Source organism: Sciurus vulgaris (assembly GCF_902686455.1).
Source record: "Sciurus vulgaris genome assembly, chromosome: 8".
NCBI classification, from domain to species: Eukaryota; Metazoa; Chordata; class Mammalia; order Rodentia; family Sciuridae; genus Sciurus; species Sciurus vulgaris.
Genome location: NC_136468.1, coordinates 23,755,542 through 23,782,367, shown reverse-complemented (window position 1 = coordinate 23,782,367; position 26,826 = coordinate 23,755,542). Strand labels below are relative to the sequence as shown.

The 26,826-nt window shown below is 39.6% G+C and overlaps 2 protein-coding genes across 2 annotated transcripts in view; both read right to left on the bottom strand.

Annotated features, from left to right (window-relative positions):
• The window catches only part of COPG2 (COPI coat complex subunit gamma 2), a 107,739-nt gene extending 100,638 nt beyond the window's left edge, over positions 1-7,101 (bottom strand). Inside the window, exons 1-4 of the mRNA XM_079150194.1 lie at positions 6,958-7,101; positions 5,813-5,865; positions 5,144-5,224; positions 2,342-2,413 (exon numbers count right to left, since the gene is read on the bottom strand). Of these exons, the coding sequence (XP_079006320.1) occupies positions 2,342-2,413; positions 5,144-5,224; positions 5,813-5,865; positions 6,958-6,994 (243 nt within the window). The 5' untranslated portion in view covers positions 6,995-7,101. The remainder of the gene's footprint in view (positions 1-2,341; positions 2,414-5,143; positions 5,225-5,812; positions 5,866-6,957) is intronic.
• Positions 7,102-7,370: 269 nt separating this feature from the next.
• The window catches only part of TSGA13 (testis specific 13), a gene marked incomplete at both ends in the record, with an annotated part of 45,617 nt that continues 26,161 nt past the window's right edge, over positions 7,371-26,826 (bottom strand). The window contains 8 exons of the mRNA XM_079150371.1: positions 7,371-7,540; positions 10,291-10,418; positions 11,088-11,230; positions 15,050-15,256; positions 16,178-16,249; positions 16,321-16,380; positions 17,561-17,614; positions 18,692-18,770. Coding sequence (XP_079006497.1) covers positions 7,371-7,540; positions 10,291-10,418; positions 11,088-11,230; positions 15,050-15,256; positions 16,178-16,249; positions 16,321-16,380; positions 17,561-17,614; positions 18,692-18,770 — 913 coding nt within the window. The remainder of the gene's footprint in view (positions 7,541-10,290; positions 10,419-11,087; positions 11,231-15,049; positions 15,257-16,177; positions 16,250-16,320; positions 16,381-17,560; positions 17,615-18,691; positions 18,771-26,826) is intronic.

Here is a 26,826-nt window from a genome sequence, read left to right as displayed (position 1 = left end):
ATAAAGTTATTGTGTTCATCCACAACTAAAAATATGTAAATAGTTTTAAAAAAATGTATGGAGAAATGTGCAGACTCTCTTCAGCGTATACCAGTGTTTCTCCTGAACACTAAATGATTTGTGCCACATTTCACTTATCTCCTCCTTCCCTAAAAAAACTCTGAATTTAAAGCATATGCTTTAAAATGGTATCATTTTTACCATCATTCGTGGTAACATATAGACTCCAAGTTATTTCCTTATTTAAAAAAAAAAAATTACACACACACATACACACACTATTACCTTATTCGCTGTCACTCTAATATTATCCCAGTAATAAGAACTGGTGATCTTACTAGCCAAACAGACCTTATCCCTGAAACTCTTGACCACTCCATTTCTTGACCTCCTCTTCGATGATCCTTTCTCCCATAAAAAATCATCCATTTCCATTGCCACAAGCTATATCATTAACAGTATCTCTTTCCATTTTATTTCCAAGCATCTCACTCCCCAAATACCATTCCTGATCCAACAATTCTTTTCATTCCACCATGACCTATAATTCATTGATCCTCTTAATTTCTGCTGACCCAACCAGGTCTACCACCAGAAACCTGGCTGCAAAATCAGAGTCACACAAAGGCAAACCTTTCCATGACTTTTATAACAGCAATATATGCTCCACTCCAACAGTGTGAAATGCTTCATTTTCTAGTCTTGTGCCTCTAATAAATACCTAATCCCATAATATTCATAGTGATTTTGCTTCCCTGGTTGAACCCTAAATTTCTATTACATAAAGAGGTTAAAGGGAGAGAGGGCCTGAAAGCCATGAGCTAAGATTATTTCTCTGACTTGATTAAAAGCATTAATGACTCTGTTTCCAGTGGTTAAAAGGACTCAAGTAGTCCACAGTATGCAAAGGCAAAATATTTAAATTATCATCTGCAGGCAAAGACCTATAGAAGACAAAGTAAGTAAGCAGTTAACATCAGAGAACATTTTAGTAAAAATAAGTTGCTAAAATTTAAGTTGTTGGGTTGGGGATATAGGTCAGTGGTAGAATCCTTGTCTAGCATACACAAGGCCTTGGGTTCAATTCCCAGCACTGCAAAAAAACAAAACAAGTTGTTATAAGTAAGTTGCTCAATAAAAATAATAGATTAACTAGTTGTTTCTAAGTATAATGGAAAGCTATTTTGGGGGGAAAGCAAAATGATTAGCTTAAGAGCTTTCAATGCACAGCTCAAGATCTGTGTAAGGGATCAAAACTCTTCTATAACTGCCTTAATGTCAAGTGGTCACAGAACAGAAAGGCAAATCTTGCAGGCAGCTGAATTCCAATGCAATTTTAATTCAAACTTACATTGAAGTTAGGACATTGATTGGCAAGAGGGTCTTGAAAATTGAGATGGGGACATATGGGCGGATTCTGATGAAGCTGAGTACCTAGAATCCCTACATTCTGCCAAGCATCCACTGACAATAGAAATAGTATTTTGTTTCATGTCTGAGGAAATGTGTTGCCCTTTGCCTAAAAGTCAAAAAAGAACTTCCCTAAGACAGTGGCCTTGCAGGGAATTGCTGATCCACCTAAGGACCTACTCCTACAACCTGATATTATCGAGACAAATGACCAGTCTCAAATCCCAGGAAATCCTGGGGATAGAACAAAAACCGTGAGCTATGCTGATATGCAATACATATGAAAAGAACAGCAACACTGACCAATTTATGCTAACAGAAAGCTGAGAAAGATACATCCTAGATCACTTTCCTGTATATTTGTGTTAGACTGGGCAGAAGAGAAGTATGTACCACATTTATATGAAAAGAATAGCAGCAGTCATTATGCTCTGAAGGTTGGGTGGTCTATGGTAATGAGAGGCAGATGCAGAACTGCTGGCAGAATTAGTTTGTCTCACTGTTCTCTTTCCCTATCCCCAGTCCCTTCTCCACTCCACAGCTCTTCTCTACTGCCAGCCCTGCTGACCAACAGCAACCTCAAGTCCTCCAGAAACTTGACTAAGAACTGACAGGTGTGGAAGTTATGCACACTGACTTCTATACCAGTCCACCTTTGCAGTGTTATGACAGAAGCTGGGTATTAACTGTTTTTTTGGACTGCAGAGTACATCTGTGGAGGAAGAACTTTCTATATACTTTCATCAACTCAATTCCTTCATTTTCACATGACCTTTAATGAGCATTTATAAGTTTTATAAAGACAATTTTTCAGTAATTTTAAACATTTCAAGCAACCCTCCCCTAATTTACAACACTCTAAGTTCCCTGGGGAAAACAAAAAAAAAAAAAGGAGTTTTTTTTCATTGAAAAAAATAAAAAACGAACTTACATCATTAGATTGAAACAATCGAGTCATTGCAAAGAAGGCTTCTGTAGCTTCCATAGTTCCAAAGTGTTCACCCTAAGTAAAATGTAAAACAATTTAAACTGATATCTATGTACACATACTTAGAAACACACTTTATACACTTTTTGGAGGATTTTCTCTTTTGCAAAAATATGTTAGAATTCAGGAAAAAATATTCTCTGTAAACACTCTACCTCTTGGTAGCTTTTCTGGCTTTCAATTTATAAACCCACATGGCTATTTAACTTATTAAAATAATTCAGTATCACACACTGCACTTAAAAGTTGTAGAATAGTGGTCTCTAGGTTTTCAGCAAAAAACTGTTTTTATTTCCCTGAAGAAGGATTCACAAGGAGGCAGAATATGATAGCAAATAAAGTTCCTAATCAGAATAGAATGTTGTTATTATACTGCCTAAGAGCAGAGATCATATCTTATACATTTCTATAATCTAATGCCCAGCACAATGCCTGACAGATGATAGGAGTAAAATAAATATGAAACTGTAAAGAACTGTCTATGAGGAATCCCAGAAAAAGCAGCAAAGTGGGATCCAACCAAAAGAGTCAGACTCTGATTTTAATTAATTAATAAGGTTTACAGCACTGCTAAAGATCTGAAACCCTTAAAAATATGATTCAGATCAGCTTCACAAACTTAAAGTAGATAACAAATCATCAGCTGATCTTGCCAAAAATGCAGATTCCAAATCAGTGGAATCTTAGGGTGAAGCCTGAGATTTTGCATTTCTAACAAGCTCCCCAGGATACAAAGGATGCTGATCTGGGAACCAAATTTTTTGAGTAGCAAGGTGTAAGATAATCTATGTCACTAATTTTCAAACCATTTCAGATCATAGACTATCTGAAATACTGCCATTTCAATATTTAATTTCTTCATTTAGAGCAATTTATATAATATTTTAGGCTCAATCTCTTTTCAGAGTTTCAAATTTCACATCAAATATAGGTAGTTTTCAATCTATTTACCAAGGGTGTTAAGAATAACTGTTGACTTAAAAAAAAAAAAAAAACTGAAAGTTTAGGATGAAAGACAAAGTATAATAAGAATTTACAATTATTTAAATCAGAGCACTCAACTTGCTCATTAGCATGAGATTACCTTCTTTCTGTCATAAATATTTCCTAAATACCAAGAAACCCATGTACTTTATAGTTCTATTAGAAAACCTTAAATCCCTACTTTTTGACTTGAAATTCAGAGAACATATGCTTTGTCAACTCCAGTAGAAAGTGAAAAGTATTTTTCCATAAAGCTCTAATTAGAACAAGGGAAGGGGCTGGGGAGATAGCTCAGTTGGTAGAGTGCTTGCCTAGCAAGCATGAGGCCCTGGGTTCGATCCTCAGCACCACCAAAAAAAAAAAAAAAAAAAAAACCAAGGGAAAAAGATAAAATGTTCCCAAACCTGTTTGTGTAGTTAGTTATGTTTTTGATGTGCTTGATAATTTCTTTATCAAGATAATTGTTTCAAGTTGAGTTGCCCTATGAAAACAGTATCAGCTAATATAAAAATATGTGATACTCTGAATCAACTTTGTTCAAAATTATTTATATAATGTATTTAACCAATGTGAACACAAAGTATGCTACAAAAAAATTTATCCAAATTGACCATGGCTTAAATGTTTCTAATATGCTGCCAAAGAGGGGTTATGCTATTTGTGAACAACTATATTTTATTTAAAACTATATGTGTGTTGCTCAGTCTCCATTTGCAAAAAATATAGCTTCATTAAATCTCTGGATGAGGTTGTCAGTTGCAAAACAGTAAAGGTAAAATATTCTTTCAGAATTCAAATTGGAAGCTAGTTTTCTTACCATCATATACAAACCACCTGATTTGTATGGTATATTACATGCATGTGTGCATGCATACTTGTCCCTCTACACACACACACACACACACACACACACACACACACACACACACACAGGATCTACGAAACAAAAATCATAAGACTTTAAACATTTCATGTTTTTCTAACAGTCTGAAGCAAAAAGGTAAATAAATAACAAAATTAATAATAGAAAAAAAATCTACATTCTATGAATACAACTTTTTTGTTTGTTTTGTCCACTATAACCCTAGTGCCTAGAACAGTGCATAGGGCCCAGCATGCATGCAATAAATATTTGCTGTGTGACTGAATGAAAACCATTCCCAAATGCTAGTCTGTGTTCAGTACTACTCCCAATGCTTGATATTTATTTCACTCAATTGTTACAACTTTATACAACACATACTATCATAATCCCAATTTACAAAAGTGAACATTAAGGCACTCAATGGTTAAATTACTTGACCATTATTGTATCACTGAATATTACATTAATACTTAGTAGTAGAATAGGAATAAAAAGTATAAATCTGAATATTAAAATGAAAGCTTTAAAACATCACTATTATACAAAAAGGATAAAACATCTGAAATCTGTCTGACTCAGTAGTGTATTTTCAGAGAGACAAAGACACATGTAAACAATATGTTCTAACTAGTGGCTTATTAAGTTCAAATCAATGTATTGGTTGAGAATATACTATGTGCTTAGCTGGTTTAAATACTTCATTATATAAAAAGAAATAGATTTCACAGTCCCCGTGCTCAAGAAGTTTTACACATTATTCTTGTGGATAAACACTGTGGATTTTAAAATTAAATGGGTTTTTAAAAAAAATTATGCTTTCCAGAAAGTACTTTCTGTGTGTTACATATATGTTTCTATTCTAGGACACAAATCCAAGGAAAATAAAAATAATTTACCTGGTTCAGTAAATAAAGAATCTTTGTAAGAATATGCAAACATCTTCTTGGATTGATGGGGGTTTCGTTGAATATTCGAGCCTATAGAAATATACAAAATATTACTATGTTACGTAGGTAGTCTATTTTTTCCCTTTTCTAAATCAGACAACAAATCAACTTTAATAATAAAGATTTTTAAAATACAATATCCAAAGAATGTTAGTTGTCTCTAGTTCTCAGTTTACTATGGTATCTGATAAATTATTAGATATGGCCTTGATTTTCCAGCCTGTATTTTCTAACTCATTCCCTAAGGTCTACTGAAAGCCCCTTTATGGGCTTTATCTGTTAATTAAGAGTCAGAAAGTTTACCTACATCATATGAACCGCAAAACGCTCAATATTCTTGAGCATTTCTTCCAATAACCTTGCACTAAACACCTCTTCGGACATTTTATTTAATATTACCAACACAAGGCAGAGCCTGCATGTCTTTGCATTTGTCTCAGCTCTAGATTCTCCTGTGACAAGTAGTCTCTCTCCCTTCTCCCTCCAGTTTATATGCTCTGCAATCAGTTACATTCCTTAATTCCTTATTTTGGAGGTCCTGATTGTAGTATCCCAGAGGTTCTCTGCCCACCATTCTAAAACAGAAAAGAGGCAGCACAATGTAGTTCCAAGCCATACCTCCTGTAAGACAGCACTCTTCTCCAGATGTTGGAAAGGATTGGAACCACTACCTATAGCATAAAACAAAAGAATGTCTTCAGTAGCTGTCCTACTTAGACTTATTTTCTAGAGAAGAGAACTGAATGCTTGAGAAATCTCACCTAAGTGAGACTATCATTTGGCTACTACAATTAGTCATTACTAACATGTATATTAATTGGATGAAATCATTTTGATTTTGATACGAGTTCTGTCATTTGACATACTATAAGAGCTTGGACTTCGCTTTTGCAGGACCCTGCCCAAAATGAGTGTCTTCATTCCCTATACCCTCTTTTTTATTCCCAAGAATGTTTATAAATGTGTCGTTTCCACAACAACCAAGATTAATGAGATTATGGTAGGGCACTTTTGATTTTCCTAAAAGCAAGCCCTATTTTATGTGTTTTTAACATTTACTGAGAGGCAAAAATGGAAGTTTTGCCAAGAATTACTTAACAGTAAGTTGGACGGGACTGTGGGGGTTAACTACCCAACCCTCTAACATACTATGTGAGTAGCCATCAACACTTTTTTTTTTGAGGTGACTTGGCATCTTCCCCGTTTGCCTTGGACCACAGACGGGTATCAAGACGCAAGTCACTTCTGGAAGCCTGACCATTTGTCCATTCGTGTCCCGTGGGGCAGACTTGGCCCCCAGGAAGATTAGAAGGTACAGACACCTCAAAGTCCATATACACGCATTCGCTGCACCGTAGACCCCAGCCCAGAGAACAGGGCGCTCCCTTTCCGAGCCTAACCCACCGGCAACCCCCACGCTGCGCAAGACAGGAGCGCACACTCTCCTTCGCCCCCGCCAGGGGCCCTCCAGGAAGCTGCTCGGAGGGGCTCCGCCGGGGGCGGGGCGGGGGTGGGGACAGGGACCGGGGCGGGGCCGCCCAGCAGGCCGAGACGGCGCCGCGCGCCGAAGCGGGAGCGCGCGGCCCAAGGGGAGGCCCCGGCACCCGGGGGAGGGGCTACGGGCAGGCCCCCGGCAGGAGCGGACGGCCCCTCGCACGGCGGCGCCCACGCCCCCAGCCCCGCCGTTCCGGAAAGCAGGTGGCGGCGAGCGAGGGAAAGGGACCCCCGAGGCTGAGATTGGGAGTCAGAAGCCCCGCGCGTACCAGACTCTTCGTCCTTCTTGTCGAATTTTTTAATCATCTTGGACGACTTCCCAGCGCCCAGACCCACAGCAACCGTCCCAGGCGCCGCTGCCGGCAAGCGGAAGAGGCTGCAGGAAGACCGGCCCTGTGCTCTCTCGCCGGTTGGGCCTCCAGGCCGTCACTCGGGGCCAAGGCCCGCCCTCCCGGGCCGTCGCGGCCGCCTTCGCCCCCTGGGGACGTAGTCACGCCCTCTACTCCTCCCCTGCCGCGCAGGGGCGGGGCCAGGCGCTGCCCTTGGGGCTCGTCCCGCCCACCCTGCCCACGCCCCTGCAGCCCACGCCCGCGGCAGCTGCAATGTGGTTTTATTTGGTCAGCGACTTCTGCAGACTCCTCACTCCCTTGAGAACTAGGCGGGAGGCCTGAAGAGTTTTTTTTCACTTAATGACAGTGGCGTTTTTGATGATCCACTGTTGGGCCCTTCCGTTGCGGAAGGCGCTTTCCCCTGGCACGATTCTGGTGGGCTTCTTTTCAAGCAGCGATGAAAGTGTGAGTGGTTCCCAAAGTACCTGGGGAGTCAGCATTTCACTCATGGACTTCTTGGAAACTACGACAGAGCACAGGACACCTTGGTGAATGTGCATTTCCAAAAGTACTAGAAGAATACTTACTTGGAGGCATGGAAGGGCCAGAAACCTGGTCTTTCCTCTTCATTTTCAATCTTCTTTGTAATTCTGGATCCTTTCTCTTTGTCAAAACCCAGTTCAAAGCATATTGCCAGTTTAAGATCTTCAATGCCTAGTCCCACCCCTTTAAAGTGATTCCATCTGCAACCATATTAACACTTCAGTCACTATTATTATCATGCACTCAATTATGTGCCTCAGCCTTTACTCAAACTGCATGTTGCTTTTCTGTTGTCTGAGACTGTGACAAATTTTGCTTCATTTGACTTCAGTGACATCACTTTAGCCAGGTTCTATTTCAACCTCCACCTGTTCTTTCCATGTTTCCATCGTGGAATCTTCTTGCTCCAGTCCCTCCCAACTTATGGACACTTTTTGTCTTTTAAACATCCTTTGAATCTGTTCCCTTAGCCCAAGCTGCTGTCATCTTGATTCAGGGTCCTATGGTCTGCCTCTTAACCTCTTTAATGAGATTTCACAGCTTCCACCCAAACCGTTCTAGGTGTAATCTTTCTTGATTTGGGTGTCGGTAAATAAGGGACATTATTAGGGGGGAAAGGCAATATTTGCACTTGGTGCTTTAAGTGGAAATACTGGTTCAACCCCCCAGCAGATTCATTTTTGTATAGGAAATACATCATAATGGGCCCTTTATGTACAAAAGCAGACTAGATATTCTTTTATTTTATTTATGTATGTATTTTTGGGGGAAACTGGAGTCACCCTAAATCTAAATAGAAGCTGCATAATGAGATATTAAGAGTTCTCTTTATAATGTAAATTGAATGCATCCTGTTAAGGACTATGCTCTTGCAAAATTAGAGGAGTTCTAATCTAGGTTAGATTCTAGAGAAATTCCCCCCACATATGGATTTAAGCTGAATTGTTTCTATTCTACTAATGGTATCATTGAAGACTTAACTTCAACTTGACTAAATGTACTATATTAACTATTATTTTCGTCTTATATGACTTACAAAGCTCAAACTATACTTTTCAGGTGAAGTCTTTCTTGAAAACAATAGATATTTGTATATCCAAAATATTCTGGAACTGAAAATAAACAGGCTTTTGACTAGACTCTCGGCCTCTTCCTTGGAGAAAAGCTGGACAGAGACAGTGTCAATAAGCATGGAGATTCCCAAGAATGGGTAACCTGAGGGAGGCCAGCTGGGAAGGAAGAAACGGAGGTTGGAATGAGGCTGAGCCTAAGAATAGCCCCTTTTGATGCAAGGAAAAACACTCTGCTATTCTTCAGATTTTTTCTACATCAGGTAAGTTTGGTTTCATACCACAGGTTGGTTTTAATTGTATAAGAGAAGTTAAGGAGAGGCAGTAAGTGGAGGTGGGGTAGGGAAGTGTGGGAAATGATAAAGAAGGACCAGAGAAGCCTAAAGAAGCCACGGAGGGATGATACAATGTGACCTCATGCCTCTGAAGCCATGACTGGACTGAGGATGGCTGGCAAGGGTGTCAACACCATCACTAGGATGGTTCTGTGGGGCAGGTAAAGATACTTTAGGGAGTCTCAGAAATGACTTGAGGAGAAAAGCCCAGTAGGAGAAATGAACCTCCTTCTGAACCTATGGCTGGTGGAGCCTAGGAACCCATCAGTTACGTGACTAACATTTGTGTATTCAATACCTGAAACCCTCCAGTGGGACCCAACTGCCTAATGGTGAAAAGCCAAACCCTAATTCACATCATATACAAGGCTCTTTGTGGTCTAGTCCATTTATCTCACATATTGAATGTGCTGTCATTGGTGTGTGATAAGCATCCAAAACTTAGTAGGAACCCCATAAGTGTGCTTAAATGAAAAACAATATGTGAGGAGCATTCTAATTGCAGACTCTTCCATACAACCTTATCCCATACTTCTGCTACCCCATCTTCTATCCCAACCCCAAAGAGATCTGTGGACCTCTGAGACTCACAGTCTTTTCCTTTGCGCTTCTAAAGCAGTTTTCCTCAAAGTATGATATGTGTACATCTGGGGTGGTTTTAAGTTGTACATAGGTAAACACTTTAAAATTTATATCTTTGTATACCAAAACCATAATGTCAAAGCTATGGTATTTAGGACTGTGTTTTGTTTGTTTGTTTGGTAGTCCTGAGGATGAAACTCAGGGGTGTTCTACTACTGAGCTACATTACCCAGCCCTTTTTACTTTTTTATTTTGAGATGGGTTCTCGCTAACTTGCCCAGGTTGACCTCAAACTTGTAATCTTCCTGTGTCAGTCAGTGGAGTGACAGGATTCCACCATGCCCAGCAGGACCAAAAAAAATTTAAATCCTTAGCCTGGGAGTATAGCTCAGAAGTAGAGCCTAGCATGTACCAGTAGTCCCTGGGTTCAATCCTCATCAGCCAAAGGGTGGAGGGAGGATTTCGCTAAATAAATAATAGAACAAATAATATATCGATATGTCAAAAACTATGAAGGTAGTAGATAATATAGTTTGGGAAAACTGGTGCTTTCTTGACATTTGAGAATTGGGTCCAAAACCTAGCACCACTTAAGCTTCTTTTAGTTCTCAGTTTCTCTGCTATAAGGGAAAACATTGTCCAGAACCACCATGACAGGTGCCAATCTGCCCACATCTCTAATCCTTGTAGGTTCTACCACCAGCCCACATCTCAATCCACTGCACTGAAAGAGAAGAGCTTACCATTTTTCTTCATATCTCTTTCACAGACTGGAGCAAAATTGAGCTGAGGGTACATTTTTTTCTGCTTCTTCAAAGCGACCACTTTTGAATACTTTCCTTCACTTTTGAAGTCATTGTCAGTGGAAAACCTTAAAAACAACAACAACAGAAGTTCATTTAGTAGACCCTAGGGCAAGGGGTTAATGGCACCAGTCACTCACTTTAAAGTTGGCTACATCCTCAGATTCTGAGGCAGAAGGGACAATGCCAAGAGGCTGTTGATTGGTTCAGAGAGGCAGTATTAGTCAGCCACAAGAGATACTTACATAACTTAGCGCCACAACCCAAGTTACCTTGGAAGTAACTTCAAAATCTTTCTCCTCTGCAAACCAGATAAAGGTTGCTCTAGTAACTAAATTCAAATAGAACCTCTTTATCTTTTTGTTCTCACAGCACATTGCTCTTATTCTATAGTCTTAAACTGTGCTAAGGGTCCATTTCCTGTTTCCTCAAAACACAGATTAGAATACAGCACTTTCCTTCACTCTTGAAATCCTTATCAGTGGAAAACTAGTTGTGCAAGACTGTTTCTCTTCCATTAACAGGAAGTTGGAAGTCATGCAGAGAAGCCATTAGACAGGTTCCCCACAACCAAAATTACGTGACAAGCATTCTTATTGTCCCCTCTTTCATACAAACTTATCCCAAATCCCTTGAAGCCCCCTTTCAAGTTTGTTAAATTGTATTGAAAGAAGACAGTAACATGAGTAAGGAAAAGATAGAAAAGAAATTAAGTACAAAAAGAGCCAGGATTTCACCTAAACCATTGTTCTCGCTTGGATGTAGGATCATCTGAACATTTCATAGGGAAGATTGGTTTTATTCTGGATCTTAACTTTTTTTTCTGAGGCATCAGAGGCAGGAAGAAGTTCTCAGTGGGTTTTTGCTGGTGATGAATTTCCTGTGGCAGAGGGAAGAAGAGAAAGTAAGCCCAGTCCCTTGGGACTTGAAGGTTGGAGCAAGTTCCTGGACTAAGTCATGATTCCCCTAACATGATGAAACAAAACCCATTAGAGAGGGAACTGGAAACTCAAGGCAGAACCATAGGAAGCAATGCCCTGAGTAGGATAACACTTCACTTCATTGCCAGCTGATTTGTCCAAAGCTTGGTCAGTTTCCTAAGAAATTGATCAAACTTGCCTACCAGCCCTTGGAAGTGAATGGCAGAGGAAATTGCCCAGTTTAGAGAACTCTATCAGTGAATTTGGTAACAAGTTGGGAAATAGATCCCATGGGACTCTACCTTCCTTTCTTGGAGATGGCTACATTATCGACATTTCTTTCTCCATCTGCAGGGAAAGGGCCATGGAATGGAATGTTTTGTGAGGTAATGATTTCATCATTCCTAAAGGTCATAGAATCAAAGATTTTCAGGGTCTTAAAAGTTCTCTAGAGTAACTGTTCACTGATACTTTTATCCTCTCAATTTTATTATCAAATGATCAGTCTTCTTATGTCTCAAAACAACACAAAACATAAAACAATTTCATCTTTGATCAGCTATCTCCCTATAACTTTTGCCCAATAATCTAAACAGAGCAAATCTAACTCCTCTTTCACGGAGTCCTTAAAATGTTTGAAGAAATCTATCACGTTCCTTCTAAGCTCTATTTCTTCCAGGCTGAACATTGCCAATAATTTGAGCTTTTCCTCATATGACATGGCTTTGGATTCCCTTATTCACCTGATTTATCACATTTAAGAAAGTTACAATGAAAACAATATTCTAGCTGTAGCAATTGCATGACACCAACCCCATTAAAGTGTCTACTCAAAAATCATTACCACTTCTGAGAACCTTCCCTAATTACACTATCTAAAGATGTCACTCACATGTCATTCACATTTATCCTGCTTTGGCATGGCATCTATCACATTATACATTTTGTGTGATTGTTTACTTGCTTATAGTCTGTCTACCTCGCTAGAATTAAACTGCATTGAAACCAAGACTGTTTTAATCACTAATATATTGCTTGCATCTCTAATGGTAGGTGCTCAAAAATATTGTTTGAATGAATGAATGAATGAATGAATGAATGACCAGCCTATTAATTGGCATATCAAGCTTTTTCTTTCAGAATTTTAAAGCTGCTAGCAAACCATGATTTCTTAATTATAAATTCATTCTCTTTAATTTGAACAAATTCACTTTAATTTGTTTTAGTTTTATTAAAATCTATTCAATTGTTACCTCAACTAGTTTTAATGAAAGAAAGTGTATGTCTAGGAACTAAGACATAGCTAATGACCCAACCATTAAAAAAAGCAGAAATCTAGGTAGAACTATCTCACAGCAGAAAAACAGGAACTGAAAAGATATTTGGAATCCAAAATGGCACTACAAGAGACCACCATCTTGACCCTAGCATATCACTATGTCCCTCCTACTTTTCTTCCTTCTTCTCTACCTTGTACACTCTCTCTCTCCCTCTCTCCCTCTCCATTCGCCCCTCTCCCCTCTCCCCGCTCTCCTTATGTATTTCTATTTTCCTATAACTTCAAGCCACCCATACTCACTCTACTGTCATGGCCCCTACATTACCCCTTTTCCTCATGGTTTGGTTCATGGCTTTAATCTGTGTGTCCTTTCTGCTTTCATCCCTACTGCCTTCCCAATTCAGGTGCCTGGAAACAAGAATCTGAGTAGCTTCAGTTGTTGGTAAGTTGGTTGACTTCTGTTTTGATTTGGTTTTTGTTCCTTTGGTTTGGGGTACCAATCCACACCACAGGTCACTAGCCAGCCTATGAATTGTGCTTCACTGGGTCCAGTATACTCTCTGATCCATGCTAAAGGTAGAGATAGGTCAAACTGTACAAAATAGGCCCTCTAGGGCATTCCCTTCTTTAGGAGACTGTGGTAGAGCCATTCCACTTTAAAAGGGACTATAAGAGTCATCACTGTGATAGAAGCACTTGGTACATTCTATGATTTGCCTACTAGAACCGACACTCTTCTACATGGACGTAAGCATGGTAAAAGAATGCTTTTCTTTTATACAATCCTAAGTTCACAAAAGATTGTCTTTCCCAGCCAGGGAAGGAGAGGATGCAGCATGCATATTAAAGAGCCATTGTAGATATTGCACATTCCAGTCTTTAACAATCAGAGCCTTAACTCTGTCCATTAATACAATTTAACTGGTACCACAATTTGTTCATGAATATGACCAAGTTCTGCACCTGACCTGGAGGGCTCCTAAAGTACCAGCTGTTGCAAGAAACTGTTCCTGTACCCAGGTTACATGTTAGCCTTGTATTTCCTTCTCTGTGTTGAGCAGGGCAATCCTAGCCTGGCATTTATTTCTCTCTCAGTGCACCTTATACCTATTAACAGGATAAATGACCTTTGCACTTACCTTCAAAGTGCACCCGAGAGACCACAGGCAATGAATTCATTAATTCCTTTGTCAGTATATTCCATAAGATATTAACATTTTATCTTCTACTTGAAGAGGATACTCTGATTGCCATCTATCTAAGAACTAAGGAAACACTAACTCCAAATGCACCACATTTTATTATAAGTGTCTCTCTTGGGAGACCACATTTCCAGAATCTAATTTCTATCAAGATTCTTTTGTTTGCACTTTCACTTATCTCATTTAATTTCTTCCTGTTAGATTAGGCCCTCTTTCAAGGCTGTCAAGATCTTTCTTAGACCCTGATGCCTAAATATCTCTTAAATCAATTTGCTTTACTTTCTCTGCTATTGACTTTGTTCAAATATTCAGCATCTCTCATTTTGACTATTATAGTAACATCAAAACTAATCTTTCTAGTTTTTGTCTCTTCAACAACTAATGCACCTTCTTCAACCTGCAAAATGCCTTTCTAAAACGCAAATTTGATTACATCCTTTTATCTCCTACCATTTACTCTCTGCATCTCCCTGAATGCGCCTGGCTTTCTCGTGTCTCCATGCCTTCACACTTCCCTCTGATTGGAACATTCTCCTATTCTTTTGTCGTGAGTCACCTCCTTGATTACTCCCTTTTCCCCAACAGAGATACTGTTCTCAATTCTATGTTACTTCTGTATCTTGTATATTCTTCAATTATTCATATGTCCTGGTGGGTTAGAGTTACTTTTCTATATCTCATTTTTTTTTTTTGATCTATTGGATTCCAAGTTCCTTCAAGATGGAAACTGTTCTGTAATCATCTTTATATTCTGATTTTTACCTTATTGAATGCTCAGCAATTGTTTATTGAATGACATTTGAACATCATTAGCCTATAAGGGAGTTCCAAATATCTATCTATTGTAATGGTAAATTCCTTCTTTCCTTTTCCTATCATCCAAAAGCAATGGGTGTAAAACATTACCCTTTACTCTCTTCCCATTTAGATATCTGCCAGTCTTCATTCCTCTTTTCCTGATTCATCTTTTACTGTTTTATTCTTAATTACAAAGCCAGTGGACAGTTTCCCCTTTGTTCAGATGTTTTTGGTCAAAGACCAAAGAAGAATACTTTCTAATTAAGATCCTACCTTCTCCCTGAAATGAAGTTTCCTGGTCCATACTGACAGAATTCCTATTCTGCCTATTTGCCAGGTCCTCCACAAAACAGATTTTGTGAAGCATATGTCCAGCAATGAGAAGGAAGAGGTAGTTTTCTGAGTACCATTCTCCATGTTCTTAGTTCCGTAGTCCAGACTAATTCCTAATTCTTTAGGGTGCATACTTGGGGTTCCAGGAAACTCCCTGGGTGCCTTACCTCAAGCAATAACTCCTTAGAAAAGTATTTTGGAGTGCTGTCCTTTTCCTGCTGGTGGATTGAGTAGGGAGGTGGGTTATTGGTCATAATCAGTAAGGTCAGATCCTGATCAAACTCTGTTACTTTTAACATGAAGCTGGTGGTTTTCCTGTTCTGAGCCAGGAATTTCTGCAGTGCAGTGGACTTCAAAGGTTCATAGTACTGGGCCTGAGCAGATAGGTTTCCAGAGAGACAAAGAGATTAGGTCAAGAGAAGGCTCTCAAATCGATTGGCTAATCTTTCCTCTCCATGGGGTAGGGTCAGAAGTTGAGCAGTGACTGGGCAAATCTGCCCCAAAACCTGTTGACCCAAAACTGTAGGAAGCTCTCTGTCCCCAACTTCTCTCAATATATTCATTCCACTGCAAATAGACTAAGGGACTGGGGAAAGGCAACAAAAACGTTCACACAGGAACAGGAACAAGATGATTTAATTCTTCAAAAATAAAATGTAACACAGTACTCAGCACAATGGGGCAAACCAAGAAGTTTCTATGTGACTCAATGTTATTGGCCTTGTCTTGACTACCATCTCTGAAGCAGAGAGTTAAACCAGGGACCGAAGCCCTTTGCTCAGAGTTCTTCAGGAGCATGGTGGCTTCCCTTACCTCTCACCTTCTGACACCTCTACCCAGGCACAGCTGCCCTAACAGGCATTCGTCAGCACGAGGTTAGAAAGGAAAAGCTGTCCCATCAGGAAACACACAGCATGTCACTTAAAAGCATGGGTGGGCAAAGGGCGGGCCCACTAAATTTGCTTTTCACGCGATAGGAGGATAAGAGGCAGGGAAAGGAGAGGGAGAACCTGGATTATAAATATGTTTTCCTTGATTATAAATATTTTTTTCTCATATGAAAAAATACCAATTGTAAGGACCACTTTCTGCACAGGTCTCCCCTCCCACCTCACCACCACGATCCAAGCTCTGCCTCAAACCTTATATTCCCAGGGCTGCTCTGCCTCACTGTCCTGGAAAGGGGACCCTGGCCCTGGGAGGTATCGAGGACTAGCAGTGCTCTGCAGGGGACCTCTGCTCTGCTGCTGAAACTCATCCTTAGAGATCTCTTGGGGAAACATTTTTCCACCTACCAAATTTGGATGAACCGAGTAGTACGGAAGGTTCTTTAGGACAAATTTGGATTGCCCGATGAAATCAAAAATCTAAAGACAATAAGAAGAAATATTGGTTTCAAGTTACTCCCATTTAAACAGTATTCCTCTCCCTACCTCACCTTAGTCTCTAATGCACACTTAGCGAGGACGCTGGCCTTCATGTTTTGCACCCTGGGTTTCTGGAATGAGAACCACGGCAAGGAGAGCAGGGCTCTGAGAGGGAAGCTTGTAAAGGGAAATGCAGACCAGACTTATGAAATGTCAGGTAAGGCTCTTCCAAGGTGAAGTCGACAAGCACAGCATCCAAGCTCCGACAGGGACATATCACCCCCAGGAATCACACCCTTTCCTCTGCCTTTCCCCTATCTGTCGGGGTGAGATGGAGTAGCAATCAGCCTGGAGGACATCTTGAAGGAGAAAAGCAAGTCACAAAAGGGCAACAACCCAAGGGTTGTGGATGCAAGGGGACCATGGGGACCAGTCTGTCAACAGGGCTGGGAGCAAACCCAGAGGAAGGCAGAAAAGACAGTGCACTTTTTAATATCTTTCAATACTCTTCTTCCAAAAATGTTCCAAAAAGTAGTTGGATTTTAGTATTGCTTCTGTCTACTTCTTTGCATTGTTGCGCTGGTGGTAGTGCTAGTTATTTGTGAATTTTTTAGTGTCTCCTCTGGTAGCAGAGGAGCTGAGCCTCCTTCATCCCCTGCCTTTCATCCGCTGCCTGTTGCTCCCAGCACTGCTGCCTCCTTCTTGCTTAGCCCTGGGTTAGTTAAGTATGAACCCAAGGGAGGAACACAAGGAGTGCGTTGTGTGTGAACACAGGAGTTGAGAGCTCCGAATTACCTTCTTCTGCCTTAGCGAAGTCAGCAATCGGGGGGAAAGGTGGGGGCCCCTTTTTTGTATTTATTTAAAGACAGGGTCTCACTGAGTTGCTTAGGGCCTCACTAAATTGCTGGGGCTGCTTTGAACTCTCCTTCCTCCTGCCTCAGCCTCCTGAGCCACTGGGATTACAGGTGTGCGCCACCACACCCATCTTTTTTTTCTTTTTTCTTTTTTTTTTTTGACACCAGGGATTGAACCCAAAGGCATGGAACCACTGAGCCACATTCCCAGTCCTTTTAAAAAATATTTTCTTTTGAGACAAGGTCTTGTTAAGTTGCTTAGGGCCTCGCTAAATTACTGAGGCTGGCTTTGAACTTCTGTGGATCAGCATTTCTAAAGATTGCTTCGAAGGTGGTATGGTTCGAAGGGGTACAGGGAAAAAGAGACAAGCTTGAGGTGAATAAAGTGAGGAGGCCAACAGAGGAAAGGGAAGTAGTTAAGAATGGGACACACACAACATGGGAGACCAGTCCTTACTCTGTTCTGGGAGGAAAGTGCCAGGAGCTGGCAATTCTTGGGGTTGGAGGAGAACTGGAAAGAATATGGATGAGATGAATTATGGGGCAAATCCAAACTACAATCTTTTAATTTATATTATCTTTCAGAAAACTGAAACCTGTTTGTTCAAAACAAAAGCATATTATGAAAAACCTGCTCTGCAAATATATGTAACATTTAACTACTAGAAATCTAAGAAAAGTTTACTGGGGAGAAAGGTATGAAGACTTTTTTCTTTTAAAGTTTTTTTGTTATTGTTGTTGTTTTTGTTTCTTTTCCCTTTCTTTCTTTCTTTCTTTCTTTCTTTCTTTCTTTCTTTCTTTCTTTCTTTCTTTCTTTCTTTCTTTCTTTCTTTCTTTCTTTCTTTCTTTCTTTCTTTCTTTCTTTCTTTCTTTCTTTCTTTCTTTCTTTCTTTCTTTCTTTCTTTCTTTCTTTCTTTCTTTCTTTCTTTCTTTCTTTCTTTCTTTCTTTCTTTCTTTCTTTCTTTCTTTCTTTCTTTCTTTCTTTCTTTCTTTCTTTCTTTCTTTCTTTCTTTCTTTCTTTCTTTCTTTCTTTCTTTCTTTCTTTCTTTCAAATTAATTCTAGGGGAGAAAGTCCCTGGGGAAAATGTTTTTAACTCCTGAATTTTTCTGAGGGAATTGTATCTCTGTTCCAAATTAGTCTCCAGTGGTTGAATAAACCCACAAGATTGTCCAAATTGGAATATGTTTTTAGTTTTGTATGTTGACTTGCATTATCACTGGCTGATGAAATGAAAGTTGGCCTAGAAAATTCACTTGAATATGCTAATGCTGGGAAAGCAACCAAGACGCTTAGTGGAGCTCTGCTACAAGAGGTAGCTTTAAAGTCCAGGTAAATCAGGGATTAACACTCCCTTCCTCCCTGAGATAGGTTTCTGGTTCCTGGGCTCCACACCCTGATTTGTTGCTGATGTGTCTTGGTCTCCTCTTTTTTCTATGCTTCTTTCACAAAATGAGATAAATTAATATTGTTCTGTATATCATCCTTTACCCCATTTTGCTTTCCCATCAGAATGTGTAGCCCCAGCTGGTAAGTACTCTAAGCAAACCCGAAGATTACACGTGAACTTGTGCTACTGCTTTTCCTTACCTCGTCACTATCAGCAGCCATTCCTTTCTCAGGCTTAACTGGCCTATTTGATGAAGTCTTTGGTTTGCCATTTTGAAATCTGAAAAAGAGGCAGAACAGCCAATTGCATTTGCTGATTCAGTGTCCTGGCCTTCTGGATGTTCCCAGTCTCCTTCAACTAAGTTTAGGAGCCTAATTGAGAAGATTATTAATTAGGTGATCACAAATTAAATGTTTAGTAAGAATCATATTCATTATCCAGTCTGCATGCTGGAGAAAATTTTGGTTTAAAAGGTCGAATATGTGGGACATCTAAGCGATCCACTAACATCCAAATGAATTGTTTTCTTCTAAGATAGGAGTTTTAAATCACCCAAAGAAGAGCTGTAGTTGACTTTCTAAAGAAATACTTTTGGGCAACTAGACCCTCAGAATACTCTTAAAGACCTCCTACTATTTTGAATGCCTACTCCTACACTTCCTGGAAATGGCACTGTCTTTGCCAATGATGAACTTCACAACTAAATTTCCTGTTCTTATTGACCTTGCTTAGATTACTGTCTATCTCATCTTCCTAACCACATCTAAAAGTTTGTCTTTGTAGAACTAAGGTAGTAAAACTAACCATTAATGGCAAATATTTTCAAACTCACTTATTTTCCCATACCTCACTAGACACCTATCCCCCTCTGGGGAAAAAGGGGAGAAAGGGCAGAAGTTGCAATATCTAATAATAAAGTATTTTGGATTCCCTGACTGATTCTTTGTCACTCCATTCACTGCCTGAATATAGTGGATACTTATTAGTAAGAGAAGGTTAATGATTCAAATAAATGGTTCTCTTCCTCCTCAGAGAGAATTCTGATTGGGGGTTAAACTAGTTTAAATTCAGAAGAATTCTGCAAGTACCTCGACTAAACCTCTTTCCTTTAAAAGTGAGGTTAGCTGAAAAAGGTCCAAAGTAAGAAAAGTAGAAATAGCCAAGCTAAGTAGTTGGTAGATCAACTGGCTACAGCATGGTGCAAACAATCCTGAATTCAGGATCAAATCCCATCCAGGGATGATTACACGTCGCACTACCAGTCGTACCATTAACTCAGGCTCTTAAAAATGGTCCCAAGGGAAGAAGGACACCCACTGTGGATAGACCAAAATAAATTAATTCAACTTAACATCTGGAAATTTGTGCCCTTTTGATGTGACATACTGCTGTAAGTTATCTAATAATAAATAACAATTTTTACTTTTAGTACTTTTTCAAATGATTCTTTGGAACCTTAAAGGCAGCACAGGATCCCTTTTCTTCAAGGCCAATGTAAGACCTCGAACTACATGAAAAACATTTCTTTAGTCCAATAGTGCTTTCTTTTTGGCTATAGTTGCTACATGAAACAAAGACCAGGTTCTGGTTTTTGATCTGCAAACAATCAATTAAAATGTATTTAATGAGGCTCTACTCTGTGATTAGCACTGTTCAAAGTGCTTTGGGATAAAAAGTAAACTAGTATAAAACAGTGTTTATAACTTAGTTAAGCAAATGAGACTACACACTTGCCATATCTCTCTTCGCCCATTGCTATTCACTGCTAATTGGGCCAACCTAAGACAGGCATTCACTCAAGTCCAAACTCAGTGTCTCTAAATGGTCCAGGTCCTGCCGTGATTCAGTTCAATTCAAACATTCTTTCCTTAGCACACACTGTGTGCCCAGCCTTCTTCTTGATCCTGTGTGAGAAACAAGAGGAGACTGATAGACAATATTGTAGATAGAGAAAATACACAAAACATGGTGATCCTTGCCTGCAATAACTTAAGTTTATTTGACCAGTGGGAGGAGCAGACGTGATAATTAACTGTGAAGCAACAATGACATACATGCTGATGAGGTGAACTTTATCTCTTGTGGGGAGTTCTCAATTTGTTCATCTGTAAAGTGGAGGGCATTAACCAAAGGATTTAAAGGTGACATTCTAAATCCATGATAGTGGAGAGATTTACCTACACAAATATCTTAAATAAATGAATTTGCATGTTTTGGTAGAGGGAGAAAGTTGAAGGAACTGCCATCTTTTAACTTTCCTCTCCTTTTAACACAACTACACCCATCCATAGATTAGGACTGAGAAGCTAAAAAAAAGTGTGGATATGTACTGAGGGGGTTTTCTATGCATAGACAATGAGAAATGGAGATAAAGGTTAATGATGTGGAGTGCACCATTTAGAGAAAAAAATGTGTCAGTTAGGTTGAGGGAAGAGGCTTCCTTAAAAAGGTGGAGCTTGAGTCGGGCCTCCTTGCAGGATGGTGTATGAAACTTTCCACCTTCCTGGAAGGTGATTGTTGTTGTAAGTAGTAAAACATAATGGTAGGCAGACCTGATGGAATCACATGTTGGAGGCCTTGACAATCAAGGAGAACTTCCATAAGATGTATAGCCCATAAATGTATAGTATAGATGTATAGTTCCCGTAAAGAACACAAACTTGGGAAAAGCTCGGTGTTCAGGTCGAGAGGTGTTTTTTTTTAGGGTTTATGTCTAGTTCAATGGTCTAAAGATGATGATCCAGAGTTTGGAACTAGACAGCTTAACCCTAAAAGTTCCCATCTGAAGAAGTAGACTAATAAACTCATCCTCCTCTTCCTCCCTCATTTTTTATTTTTATTTTTTTGGAACTGTAAGTTCAGTTTGAATATATATTAAAGCGAAAATAAAAAGGAGCTAGTCAAGTGGGAGCCCAGGCTGGAAAAAAAGTCACACAAACACAAAAACAACCCTCAAAATAAAAATATTTCTAGCTGGGCATGGTGGTGTGTACCTGTAGCCTTAGCTGCCTGGGAGGCTGAGGCAGGAGGTCAGGCTGAGTAACAGAGTGAGACCGTCATTCTTAGAGACAGAAAGAGAGAGAGAGAGAGAGAGAGATCTGAAAGATTTGGTGAGCAATACCTTTGAGGACATTAGGGAAGTAGATAAAATTCCTTGATATGGAAATTTTCCATTTTGAAAATATCTTAATGATTCTCTTCTGGATTCTGGAGGAGACACAGGGAATTTGTGATGAACAGGCAGTCTAGAATGTGGAGGTGTTCTATGTTGAAGACAGAGAATGAATAGAACAAAGACATACTTAAACACAATCTGCTCCAATTTATTTTTCTACCCTGCACGCTCCATATACACTGACCTGATCAGCATCTCTTAATCCATCTTTTCCTTAGCCAACATTTTCGCCCCATTCCTCAGAGTGTTACAAACACAATGAACATTCCTCTCTTTATTCCTTATACCTAAAACACTCTCCCTAAATATTTGAATCTTTTTTCTTTATGTTACTGTTCAGATCAAGCTTCTCAAGAGAAGACTTTTCAAACTCTAGCCTACAGGCTTTGGTGGTTTTTATTGTTGTTTTTTCTTTTTTGTTTTTGTTTTTAGGTGTATGTATATAGTATCTTGTAGTTCTACTTATAATTTCTTATATGCAGATCTTGTCTGTCCCCGAGGCAGTCAGCTCTTTAAAAATGGAAATGTGAATGTTAAGTATATTTGCACCCTCTGTGCTTTGTATGCTAATCACTCAAAGTCAGTATTTGTTTATTTCAATATATTTACTGAACATTTATGATATATTAGGAACCAAAATAAATCAATTGTAATTTTTTTTTTTTTTTTTGTTACCCAGTATTGAACCTAGGGGTGCTTAACTACTGAGCCACACCCCAGCCCTTTTTATATTTTTATTTAGAGACAGGATCTCACTAAATTGCTTAGGACCTTGCTAAATTGCTGAGTCTTGTTTTGAACTTGCAATCCTCCTGCTTCAGCCTCCAGAGCCACTGGGATTACAGGTGTGCACTACCATGCTCAGCCCAGTTGTAATCCTCTACCTTAAGGAGTTCACAGTTTAGGGGCTGGGGCTATAGCTCAGTGGCAGAGCACTTGCCTAGCGTGTGTGAGGCACTGGGTTTGATCCTTAGCAGCACATAAAAATAAACAAATAAAATAAAGTCATTCTGTCCATTTACAAGTACAAAAAAATTAAAAGAAAAAAAAGAAGTTCACAGTTTACCTAGGAAGAGACAAGGAAGGTGATGACTGCAACATTGTGATGCCTTTATTACAGACAAATTCAGGATGCTATGGGAGCAAAGAGGAAGAGCACTTATTCCAGACAGGAAGAACCTGGGAAAGACTTGGGACTAATATTAAACTGAGCCTGCAAAGGTAAGTGTGAGGAAATGGACACTTGTGAAAGAGGGAGCAGCACAAGCAAAAACACAAGAATACAACAAAGTACGACTTATTTAGGAGAAGTGAAATAATTGCAGAATGTCTTGTACATCAGATCTATGGGAGGGGTAAAAGAGGTAGATAGGATTCAAATCCTTAAACAAGATCTTTGCTAGGCAGCTTGTAGGTTACTTCAAGGGATGTTTAAGTACAGAGATACATTGAATGATACACATTTCAGAGCTATGCAGACTGTGGCAGCATGAACTGTAGAATGGAAAGACGTAAGAATTATAGATTTGAGCCAGGTGCCGTTGTGCATGCCAAGAATCCCAGCAGCTCAGGAGGCTAAGGCAGGAGGATCACAAGTTCAGAGCCAGCTTCAGCAACTTAGCAAGGCTCTAAGCAACTCAGCGAGACCCTGTCTCTAAATAAAATATAAAAAGAACTGGAGATGTGGCTCAATTGTTAAGCACCCCTGGTTCCAATTCCTGGTCCCAAAATAAAGAATTATAGATTAGACAGTTGAAAAGAGGCAAGATGAGAAGGTTATGGCGGCGTTGGGAAGGGGCTGAGCAATGGTAAGAGTTTGTAGCTGCCACATACTTATTCCATTCACCCCTGTGTCCTAGTCCTGGGTGATTTCTTTCACCAGGAATTTGAAAGATAATTGCATCTGTACCTCTTGCTGAGGTCCCCAGAGCTACCCCAAATCTAGTTCTCCCTGAAGCATGGTTTTTCAGTTTTCCTTTCAATTCTCTGAGTTTTCCCAATATCCTTTCAAATAACTCCTCCCCTTTTGCTTAAGTTAGTAGAAATGAAAAGGTTAGTTTCTGTGGCTTGCAACCCAAAGCACATACACTGATAAAAACTCTGAACAAGGCAGTGACAGTGAAGAGGGATAAAAGGATATCTGAAAGATACCAGGAAGGTAGAATTAAGTTCTAGAAGCTAGGGCTGGGGATATAGCTCAGTTGGTACAGTGCTTGCCTTACAAGCACTAAGGCCCTGGGTTCAATTCCCAGTACCACACCCAAAAAGAGATTTGGAAACCAGCTGAATCCATGCTAAGGAGTCACATTTTTAATTTTGTTATTGGAGCAGATGGAAATGCAATTTATAAAATTAAGGATAAAGGAGTTGGAGCAAGTTTGAGGATAAATGTTAAAATTTGTTTTTGTCAGTTAAGTATGATGGACAGGTGGGGACATTGTCTAGTAAATGGTTTAAAAGATGGGTCTAGAGCTTAGGAGAGATATGTTTGATGCTATAGGCTGGACTTTCATGTGTCCTCCTCCCACGTTTGTATGTTGAAGCCCAATCCCTAACATTAGGGTGTTAGAAGGTGGAGTCTTTGGGAGGTGATTATTTCCATTATAAAAGAGACCCCAGAGAGCATCTTTGTCCTTTCTGCCATATAAGGACCTTTCAAAAAGATGGTCATCTATGAACCAAGAAGCGGGCCCTCATAGAAACAGAATCTCCTGGCACCTTAATCTTGGTCTTCTAGTTTTCAGAACAGTGAAAAATAAATTTCTGTTGTTTATAAGTAACTCAGTTTATGGCATTTTGTTATAGCAACCTGAACAGACTAAGACATTTGGGATAGAATTCACATTTGGTCATCAGCCACAACTATATGTGCTAGCTGAAATCACTGGAGTAGATGAGATCAAGTAGGAAAAATGGTGGACTGTAAAGAGACTAACATAGGACAGAGCCCTGGACTGGGCCAGCAACCAAGGAAGAACATCATAAGTGAATGGTATGAAGAACACTGAAGACAGAGGTCAGAAGTTGGAGGAGAACCAGGAGAAAGTAGCCACATAAATCATGGGAAGAGATGATGTCATATTAAAAGAAACAAAACATCTAATTTAATGTGGCATGTGAACTACAATTTCTGAAGGTACAAAAATGGATTAAAACTCACAAAATGACCAAAAGCTTAATTAAAAACCCAATACTGCCAATTAAGAGGCAGATAAAAAATCTTCTAGAGACTGAAAAAAACCTATCAGGCTTGAGATGGAAGAGCCAGGATTTGCTCACAGAAACAGGGACCATGTAATAAAAGAATATGAATTATCTGGCAAAAGATAATGTAAATATCCATTGATTGATTCATTACCTCCCTCTCCCTCTCTCTCCCCCTCTCTCTCTCTCTCTCCCTCTCTCGCTCCCTCTCCCTCTCCCTCTCTCTCTCTCTCTCTCTCTCTCTCTCTCTCTCTCTCTCTCTCTCTCTCTCTCTCTCTCTCTTTTTTCCAGAGACACAAGGGCAGCCTGAACCAAAACTCAGAGTGGTCATCTCCTCCTACAACTAGAGCGTGGATCTAAGTTGGGACCCAAGAATAGTTCCTTTTCATCCCTTTACCTCCATTACTTTTTATATTCAGATGGAGACTTCACTCTCCAGGTAACGATGGGGCAGAAAGGATGGGATCTTAGCAGTGGCCCAGTGCATTCCAGGAGAGGTAACCTCAGGAGCAAAGAGCAGGAGATGAGGGCATGTTCAGGCAGTACTCTTTACCGAACTATATTCTTCCTCTTCTTTCATTTCTAACTGTTCTTAAGATAGAATCATCTACCCTCTTGCACACATTGGTATGAAAGGTAAGTAAAAGTGGAAAGAAGAATCACCTTCCTTCTGCAAAGAAGACGTGGTGGCACGTAATGTTGAACACGGGTATCACATTTCATTTTGGGTTCACTCTTTTTCAAACAACTGCCAACAACACATGGTGCTCTTCCTTTAGAGGGGAAGTCAAACTTTTATTAGTGACTAGACAAGTAGTTCCGTTTCAGGGGATGTATTAGGAAGCCAAATTTATGTTCACGACCCAGCCACAGTCTCCAAACCAGCTTTGAGCAAAAAGGAAAAAGAAAACCCTGATATTTTGAACTTACCTGATTCTTGAATGTGTTTATTAATTGCCTCAGAACCCATATGGAGAAGAGACATGATTGGTACCTTAAATACTTCAACATCCAGGCTGTTATAGTTTTTATGTTCTAAGTTGGTTCAGATACCACAGAACGAGGAAACTGAAGTTTCAGAAAGTCATCTTCTTAGCAAAGGAAAAATGAAAATCTGCTAGAAATTGGGAACTGGGTAAAGAGCTTTGCCTAGCAACCTATCCTCCATCCACAGGCAGAAAGTGGAACAAGGGTTTAAAATTCACTCACCCCTTCTGTTTACCAACATCCATTCTAAATAGAATTAGCATTATTCAGAGATGAATGAATAAAAAATGATTTGTGCAGTTAATGAATTTTATGATGATATGAATACAGCAACAGCAATTGCCTCTCTGGCATAAATGAGATGCCAAGAAAGACTGGCAGGAATGGAGAATACGGAGATTGAGCAGAAGATTGGTAATCTGACAACTGGGAATCAAGGCCATGAAATTCATTTGTGTATCTGTTAAAAATGTGGGGAAGTGTACTTACTAGACAGAGTAGAAGCTGTAACTTCCATTGTTTAGCATTAGAATATCAGGTGGATAGGAACCACGAGAGAAACAAAAAGGGAAAAATGAGATTTTAAATATACCAGAGGTACAGTAAGGGATGGAAGATGGTCTCAGGAAAAACCTAGAATCCAAATATGGCCACCAGGGCAAATTTCTAAATGTTTCAAATATGATATATGAAGGAGGAAAGAATGTGCTGCTCTTCCCTGTCAAGGTATCCCCAACACTCTTTTCTTTTTAGAGCCTTTCCCTTGATCTCACTCAATGGAAGAAAGAAGATTCTTAAATCCAAATGTCAAAGACTCAACTGCAAAACAGAATGATTTAGGAAATAGATGTGATCAGTTCAGATGCCTGTCTAATGAAGAAGGCAAATAATTAATCTCATAGCTTTCTACCCTCATATGGGAGACCTAGTGTCACAACTGAGTTACCATTGAGTGTTATAATCGAGTCC